Source organism: Cucurbita moschata, unplaced genomic scaffold (genome assembly GCF_002738365.1).
Source record: "Cucurbita moschata cultivar Rifu unplaced genomic scaffold, Cmos_1.0 Cmo_Scf00008, whole genome shotgun sequence".
Lineage (NCBI taxonomy): Eukaryota > Viridiplantae > Streptophyta > Magnoliopsida > Cucurbitales > Cucurbitaceae > Cucurbita > Cucurbita moschata.
In genome coordinates this window covers 3,289,479-3,298,343 of record NW_019268524.1, presented here as the reverse complement: position 1 = coordinate 3,298,343, position 8,865 = coordinate 3,289,479, and the positions used below count along the sequence as shown (strand labels likewise).

Below are 8,865 nucleotides of genomic sequence, written 5' to 3'. Positions count from 1 at the left end.
AAAACGACGTCGTTTTGGTTTTGTTTTTATTTATCATTTTTGGTTTGAAGATAATGAGAGAAAAAAAAAAAAAAAAAACATGTATAGAGACAAATTATTCCACATAAATATATATAAATCCTATGAGTTATGACATTATTTAGTGTGTCACACCCTTATATAAATAGTTTATGTTCTTAATATCTCAATCCGTTCACAGGAAACAACATACAGCACGGTATATATGAACTTTAAACTTAAACCCTAATTCGAAAATCTTAATTGACCCGTATAAACATTCAACGAAAAAACTGAGTTACAATCAATATTTTTTGACATTTATGAGAAAATGTTTAAATTGAATGATTTTGACACGTATGATCAATAACTAACACTAAAAAATAGTTTCAAGTCCTTTTAGTTTATATTTCATCTCATGCAATTGTTCGTGTTAGATGATAAAAGTCCCATATCGACTAATTTAGAAAATGATCATGAGTTTATAATAAAAAAATACTATCTCCATTAATACGAAGTGCCAGACATTTGAATAAATTTTTTTTTTGAAGGGTAGGGGTATTTCCGTCAATGAGGTTGCTGAGTGTGCAACCAACAGAACAGTTGACTTTAGATGCGCATGTTTCGGAGGATTTTGGGCAGGTGTCCCGTTTTGTTTCTTTTCCGTAACGGTTATTTAATCTGTGAGGTGGATGTATCATGTGATGCTGATAGAGCAAGGCCACCGTCCGATCTGGATCTCATCACATTCTCCACAACTTCACCATTATACCCCTCCTCTCCACACATTTCGGACACGTCACTCTTACTCTCCCCTCTTTGGCCAGCTGGCAATCACGCATCACACGTCCTTCCTCTTTCGCGTACAACTCATTAATTTGAATGGTTAAACTGTTTTACACGTGGCAGAGTTTTACGTGTATTGCCCCTCATGATGAAGCCCAGCGTCTCGTACCGCTGACAATAAATACTCAGAACTTGTCAGATCGTTTTGTCCTATTATCATTTAATAATTGTCAATAAAGTTTTATTTATTACCGCCCCATCATCAAATGACTACGCGTAAATTAACTGTATTTTTTAAAAATAAATTATAAACTAACGTAAATAATCCAACAAACATATAATTTAAAAGTAAATAATAACATAGTTAAGGATAATATGAGTTGTGTGACAATTTTAGTCGTTAAATAAGCTAAAAAATAATGTTAAAAAATAAGAAACATACGTGGGACCGAAAGTCCAATTTTAAATAAAATACAAATTCCAAACTAAATCTAAAAAATGAGAGAAAATATTCATTGGTGCTATATGGGAATGTAAGCAAAAGGCAACAACAACAGCTTACTGCATATGACTATGGGTAGGAAAAATCCCCTTATAGTACATTTCGGGGCATTTTAGCCCTTGCAGGTGTAGACACGATTTTGGTGAACGATCATACACATTTTAGCCCTCTAGGATGAAAGCATGTAAAAGAGATTTGGAAGGGACATGCAACCATGAACAACACGTTTTGGACAAGCAAGATCGGGATATTTGTCATGCGGCCATTGACAACACGCTTTGTACATGTATGACCGTGACATCCTCTCCCACTCAATTGGTTGACATTCTTGTCAACTAACTCGAACAAACAAGACTAGGATGTCACGATCATGCTTGTCCAAAGCAACTAACCATATGTTGAAAATAACGTCAAATATATCAAATATACTCTTAATCACATCATGAAAATAAAGTAAAAATTATAACGACCACGTAAAATAGAAAAATAATATTAATATTTGAGATTAAAAAATTATTATGATTTTGAGAAGAAACGTGTATAATTACTAAAAAAGCCCTTTGTTATTTAAAGAATACGTCGAGGAGAACGAATTAGGAAACAAGAAACAGCAGAAAAGGGGGTGTGAAATTACGAAAATACCAAGAACAGACAACAACCAAGACAGTCAAACAATGGTTGGTTTAATCCTGAGACAAAAGAGCGGCGGAAAACATTTGGTGTATTCTTCCAATGGATATCATATAAAATGTACCACAAATCTCTCTCTAAACCATTTTCAACTAGAGCCCACCATTGATGCACCTTTCTGTAAAGCTTTCTCTGTTTATAAACCGACATTGAAGAGAAGGATTCTGTAATCTCTTCCAATGAAGCCCAAAACCCTTAATTACCATGGCTACCACTGCGACGGCGCTCAGAGTAGTAGCAGCAGTAGCTCTCCCAGTCCCCCTCATTCGCCGCCGCGTTACGCTTCTAAGTGGCGGCGGAAGATGCGGTCGAAGCCCCATTGGAATCAGCCGCTATGGGAACTCTTTGTCGGTGGCTTCTTCACTCTCAGGTTTAGCTGTACACATATGCTGCTTCTTCCTCTGCTTTATGTCTCTGGTTTCATCATGTGTGTTGCCCCTTTCTCCTCCTTGGTGGCTCAGCCCCCTCCTCCCCCTGGTTGGGTTTATAATACCCATCTAATGTATCACCGGCTGCACCGCCATGTTCATTCTCATCATTCCTCTGCAATTCAGGTTCGATCCGATTCCTTTTGGGGTTTAAACAAATGGGGTGGGGGATTTTTAAGCATTTGTTCAAAAGGTGTATGATTTGTCTTGTAGTTGTCATCTGTTTGGAAATATAAAAGGTTGAAGGAGATGAAGCCATGTTCGAATTCAACTACTTCTCGACCGCGTTCAGGTAATAACGGTGCGAGATCCCACAACCATTGTGGACGAGTACAATATCTGCTAGCTGTGGGCTTAACTATTCTTTCGTTTGGATTTCAGAGTTGAGTGAGACTAATACTTACTTAATTGTTGATGCTAATGGTGGACTCAACCAGCAACGGTCTGCGGTGAGTATTGAGTTGTGAACTCTATTCGGGTTGGTGTTTTTGTTGTTTGAGTGGCGCCTTTGTTTGTTAATCCTTGTGTAGATCTGCAATGCGGTAGCTGTAGCAGGGCTTCTAAATGCCATTCTAGTTATTCCCCGCTTTGAGTTTCATAATGTCTGGAAGGATTCAAGGTATATGCATATGGAAGTCTTGTGTTTCATGGTATCAAGAGCTTTTCTTTTACTTTATTGCTTCTATTTTTATGGCATCGTGTGAGATCCCACATTGGTTGGGGAGGAGAATGAAACGTTCTTTATAAGGGTGTGGAAATCTCTTCCTAGCATACGTGTTTTAAAAACCTTGAGGGGAAGCCCGAAAGGGAAAGGCTAAAGAGGATAGTATCTGATAGTTGTGGGTTTGGGCTGTTACAAATGGCATCAAGCTAGACACTGGGCGGTGTGCCAGCAAGGACGTTGGGTCCTGAAGGAGCTGGATTGGGGTGTCCCGCATCGATTGGAGAAGGGAACGAGTGTCAGTGAGGATGCTGGTCCCGAAGGGATTATGAGATCCCACGTCGGTTGGGGAGGAGAACACATTCTTTATATGGGTGTGGAAACCTCTCTCCCACGTCGGTTAGGGAGAAGAATGAAACATTCTTTATAAGGGTGTGGAAACCTCTCTCTAGTAGATGTGTTTTAAAAGCATTGAGGGGAAGCTCGAAAAGGTAAGCCTAAAGAGGACAATATCTGCTAGTTGTGAGTTTGAGCTTACAAATGGTATCGGAGCCAGACACTGGGTGGTGTGCCAGCAAGGACGCTGGGCCCTAAAGGAGGTGGATTGGGGTGTCCCTCATCGATTGAAGAAGGGAACGAGTGTCAGTGAGGACACTGGCCCCGAAGGGATTGTGAGATCCCACATCGGTTGGGGAGGAGAACAAAACATTCTTTATAAGGGTGTGGAAACCTCTCTTCCACATCGGTTGGGGAAGAGAACGAAACATTCTTTATAATGGTGTGAAAACTTCTCCCTAGCAGACACGTTCTCAAAGCCTAAAGAGGACAATATCTGCTAGCGGGCGGTGGACTTGAACTGTTACCCATACAACTTTTCAATCTCAATAATCTACCTTAAGAAACCATAAATGAATCAAGTGAAGAGCTGGGGAGCTATTAAATTGTTCTCTCACTATTCTTTTTCAGTAAGTTTGGTGATATTTATGATGAAGATCATTTCATAGCAGCCCTCGACGGTCACGTTAAAGTCGTCAAAGAGCTACCGGAGACTTTAATGCAAAGATATAACTACAACATCTCGAACATTCCTAACTTTCACGTGCAAGCTTGGTCTCGAGCGGATTATTACCGGGGAGAGGTTCTACCTGTTTTGCAAAGGGAAGGGTACGTATTGATGCATATTGGTTCTACTCAAACGTCTTACGTTTCCTAAATTCGAGAACTAAAGGAAATTCTGTCATCACTTCGACATATAATCTGATGCAGAGTCGTTCGAGTGTCGCCTTTCGCGAACAGATTAGCCATGAATATACCACCTGAAATTCAATTCTTAAGATGCCTGACAAATTATGAAGCACTGAGGTTCTCTTCTTCCATTATGGCTCTTGCACGTAAACTAGTTAGCCGGATGATCGAAAAAAGTTCGAGGGATGACGGGAAGTATGTATCGGTCCATCTACGGTTCGAGGAGGTACTGATGCTTCTCGATTTCCCGGACAATGTAATTGTTTTATCTCTTCATTTGCTTTTGTTCAGCTCATCATCTCATATATGAACTCTAGGACATGGTAGCTTTCTCCTGTTGTGTATATGATGGAGGTGAAGCTGAAAAAGTCGAAATGGATTCGATCCGAGAAATAGGATGGAAGCAAAAGTTCAAACTCAAACAGCATCTCATTTCCCCCGGTCTTAACCGAATTAACGGAAAATGCCCGTTAACCCCCTTGGAGGTACCTAGAAGTTACCCTGAATCGTGTGTTTTTCGACCATCATTTTCGAGTAATGATTTCTGTTCAATTATTGTATCATGTTCATATGCTTCTCTTTGTGAACTTTGTTCTTGTCATGTTAGGTTGGAATGATGTTGCGCGGTATGGGGTTCGATAATAACACTTCGATTTATTTGGCTTCGGGTAAGTTGTACCGGGCAGAGAGATACGTCGCTCCGTTACAGGAAATGTTTCCTCTTTTGCATACAAAGGAATCACTTGCAACACCATATGAGCTTGCTCCTTTTATGGTAAATTAATTTTGATCTCAATGTCTCTGTAAGATCTTAGTAAAACCATGACTGCTGATGAAACATTTGTAGCTTTTTCTTCGATATTTGGGAGAGTGTGGAGCAAAATTGTAACGGCTCAAGCTCACTGCTAATAGATATTGTCCTCTTTGGGCTGTCCCTTTCGAGCATTCCCTCAAGGTTTTTAAAACGCGTATGCTAAGGTAGGGAGAGGTTTCCACACCCTTAAATGCTTTGTTCTCCTCCCCAATCGACGTGGGTTCTCACAATCCACCCTCCTTCGGGGCCAGTGTCCTTGCTGGCACACCACCTCGTGTCCACCCCCTTTGGGGCTCAGCCTTCTCGCTAGCACATCGTTCGGTGTCTAACATTGTCCTTGTTGAGCTTTCCCTTTTTGGCTTCCCCTCAAGGTTTTAAAACGCGTCTGCTAGGGAGAGGTTTCTACATCCTTATAAAAAAATGCTTCTTTCTCCTCCCAACCCATGTGAGATCTCACAATCCATCCTCCTTCGGGGCCAGCATCGTCGTTGGGACTCGTTCCTTTATCCAATCGATGTGGGACCTCCCAATCCACCCCTCTTCGCGGCCAGCGTCCTTGCTCGCACACCGCCTCGTATCCACTCTTCTTCGGGGTTCAACCTCCTCGCTAGCACATCGCCCGTGTCTAACTTTGATACCATTTGTAACAGCCCAAGCCCACCACTAACAGATATTGTCTTTTTTGGGCTTTTGCTTTCAAGCTTCCCCTCAAAGTTTTAAAACGCGTCTACTAGGGAGAGGTTTCCACACCCTTATAAAAAATGCTTCGTTCTCTTTCCCAACCGATGTGGGATCTCACAAATTGAGAGAAATCTCTATCGTGAAAACATAACTATTACCGCATGGTTAATCTGTAAGATTATTCGAGAGATATCGTATGAACTGAAATGTATCGATTATCCATCGACAGGGATATTCATCGAGATTGGCTGCTCTCGATTATATGGTATGCTTGTTAAGTGAAGTCTTTGTAACTACTCAAGGAGGCAACTTCCCACACTTTCTAATGGGGCACCGACGTTTTCTCTACGACGGGCACGACAAGACGATCAAGCCCGATAAACGAAAGCTTGCTATTTTAATGGATGATAGAATCAAATTAAGGTACACACCCATGAGCTTTCAAATTACTTCTTAAACATGTTTACTGAAAGGTATTCCGACTTTGTATCGATGCCAATCACGAAAAGGTTAACGATATATTAGATGAACTGCATAGTATTCTGTTGCCATCAAGATAACTTTATATCGTGTCGATTTACAGCTGGAAAGAATTCAAGGAACAAATGGGGGTAATGCTTTCGGAGAGCGACCGAAAGGGGCTGATGGTACCGAGAATAAGACGATTCAACCGAAAAACTTCTATCTACACTTACCCTTTACCCGAATGCAGATGTCTTCAAAAATCCCATAACACCAACTCCACAGACAGTAAGTATACACTCGATCAGCTCCACGGAGCCACGAGATAGCAACATTGCTCGAAATTTTGCTCGGTGTAGATATTCGTGGCGTTGGTAGCGAAAACGAAGCAGTTCATGAACTATTATCCTCTAGCTTTGTTTCCATTTATTAGGTTCCCTTCAATTATGAACATGGTTGTAGAAGACCAGAGTTGTTTTGAAGGAGCTGAAATGGGACATTATCAGCGACATCTTAATACAACCTAGGAAGCTGGAAATGATTATTATTGGTTCTTTTGGGGGTTGTCTTTTTTGAGCACAAACTGGTGAGTGCTGTCTCATGCGCACACTTGAAAAATCAGAAGAGGACATCATTTTGAGTGTTGAAAATGAAGAATGATATTGGAAGACACTTCATGTTGTCAATCACATGAATGCTTTGAGGCCTTTTACTATGCAAACACACTTTACATATATTGTNATTTTTTCAGAGCCAATTTTCTTGGTCAAGGTGGCTGGGCTTAGAATATACGTTCCGGAGTGGTTCTCTTTTTTTCTTGGTTGGTTTGCGTTGGTAGTAGGACTAAGAGAATCCTTCATTTGGAAATTTTATTCTTTTACTACAAATAATAGTTCCCCTTTTTAGATATACCATTTCCTTTTCTATTCACTTGTGTAACTAGCTGGGTGTTCTGAATATTCCAAAGTGAATTGAATATTACCAGCAAGCTAAATCTTGATGTAGCTGTAAATTAATGACCAAAATTGTTTCATTTTCAATTCTAGTGGCGTGAAAATTCGTGCATTTACTCCGTTCCTAGCTCAATTATTGCACAATTTATAGGAATGTTAAATAATTCAAGCTATGTTAGATGTCTAAGGTGTATTCTTAATCCTCGTATTCTGTTCCATCATCACAATCAGTTGATTGGAGTATATCTATCTACCTTGTACTTTTGAAGTATAAATGCTGAATTGCTCAGTTCTTATGGGAACGCCTTGTAGTGGATCCAAGGCTAATTAAATTGTAACTTAGGTGCTTGACTCTACATATATATTAAAGACATGGCGTATGTAGGGACTAACGTGTGTTAGAAACATGCCTTATGCTTGTATTCATATTCTACTTCTGTTAATCTCATTCTCTTTGATGATTGGTTTGAGAATGGAGGACGAAAATTATGGAGTTGAGTGTAATTGTGTACATGCCTTTTTTTTTTTTTTTTTTTTGTTGAAAATTTTGCAATAATTAAGCCAATGGATATGTTCGTTGTATTATATTTGACGGGTTTTCGACTCGTAGGACAACTGTTTGAAGCTGCTACGTTTGGTTGTGTGAGATCCCACGTCGGTTGGAGAGGGGAACGAAACATTATTTATAAGGGTATGAAACTTTTTCCCAGTAAATGGGTTTTAAAAATTGTGAGGCTGACAATGATACGTAACGAGCTAAAGTGGACAATAGCTGTTAGTGAAGACATCAGGCTGTTACAAATGGTATCAGAGTTAGGCATCGAGTGTTGTGCTAGCAACGACCCTGGTCCCCAAGGGGGGTGGATTGTGAGATTCACATTGGTTGGAGAGGGGAACGAAATGTTCCCAAGGGTGTGAAAACCTTTCTCTAGTAGACATGTTTTAAAACTGAGGCTAACAACGATATGTAACGGGTTAAAGTAGACAATATCTGCTAGTAGTGACATCGGGCTGCTATATGCTGCGGAGGAAACTCACAGGATCGTTATTAAATTTTATGTAAATAGTCACCATCACCTTAATGGAGTGTTTTCGGATTAGATTTTTAATGAAATCTTTTACATAAATAGTAGAAGGGTTGAAATTTAATTTTTTATTTTGTTCGATTGGAGTTTCAAACTTTTGACTTTTTGGTCGATGATATATGCTCTAACCAGTTGACTTTTTGAAGGTTCAAGAATGACTAAATTTTCAATCGCTCAATCGTAAGAACTTCAAAGTTAAACGTGTTTACAAAATATGTTGAAAGGACCCGTGTTGGTTTATGGAAATAGCCCCACTAGATGCTCACCGTACACCGCCATGATTCTCATTTTTCGGTGATGGATGGACAATGGTCACCGCCTCTTTCAATTCTTTACGCTTTTAGTATGGTTTAAATATGTAACATGATACCAATTTTAATTTTAAACAATATAGTTATTTAGAACTCATAATGTATGAGGAACAGTGGTAGGGCTCTTAAGGACCAAGCAAATAGCACAATGTGCTTGTTTTGTAGTGTCAACTTGGTTATTTAGTTGATTCGGCTGATAACGTGTACTTTAGTGCGTGGTGAGAGTCAACGATAGTGGAGGGGACAACGT

The 8,865-nt window shown here is 39.9% G+C and overlaps 1 protein-coding gene across 1 annotated transcript; it reads left to right on the top strand.

The window, feature by feature from the left end:
* The first annotated feature begins 1,992 nt into the window (after positions 1 to 1,992).
* LOC111446282 (O-fucosyltransferase 10-like) lies at positions 1,993 to 7,331 on the top strand. Its single transcript, XM_023085024.1, has 10 exons — positions 1,993 to 2,529; positions 2,617 to 2,695; positions 2,785 to 2,852; positions 2,934 to 3,022; positions 4,031 to 4,228; positions 4,331 to 4,535; positions 4,627 to 4,794; positions 4,917 to 5,084; positions 6,034 to 6,227; positions 6,388 to 7,331. Exons 1-10 carry the CDS (start codon positions 2,155 to 2,157, stop codon positions 6,593 to 6,595), a joined length of 1,752 nt encoding a protein of 583 aa, XP_022940792.1. The 5' UTR covers positions 1,993 to 2,154; the 3' UTR covers positions 6,596 to 7,331.
* Positions 7,332 to 8,865: the final 1,534 nt, after the last annotated feature.

Coding starts and splice junctions, on each gene's coding strand:
- LOC111446282 (XM_023085024.1), top strand. CDS start 2,155: ATGAAGCCCAAAACCCTTAATTACCATGGCTACCACTGCGACGGCGCT. Junction 4,795..4,916: donor GCCCGTTAACCCCCTTGGAG/GTACCTAGAAGT, acceptor TTGTCATGTTAG/GTTGGAATGATGTTGCGCGG. Junction 6,228..6,387: donor GATGATAGAATCAAATTAAG/GTACACACCCAT, acceptor GTCGATTTACAG/CTGGAAAGAATTCAAGGAAC.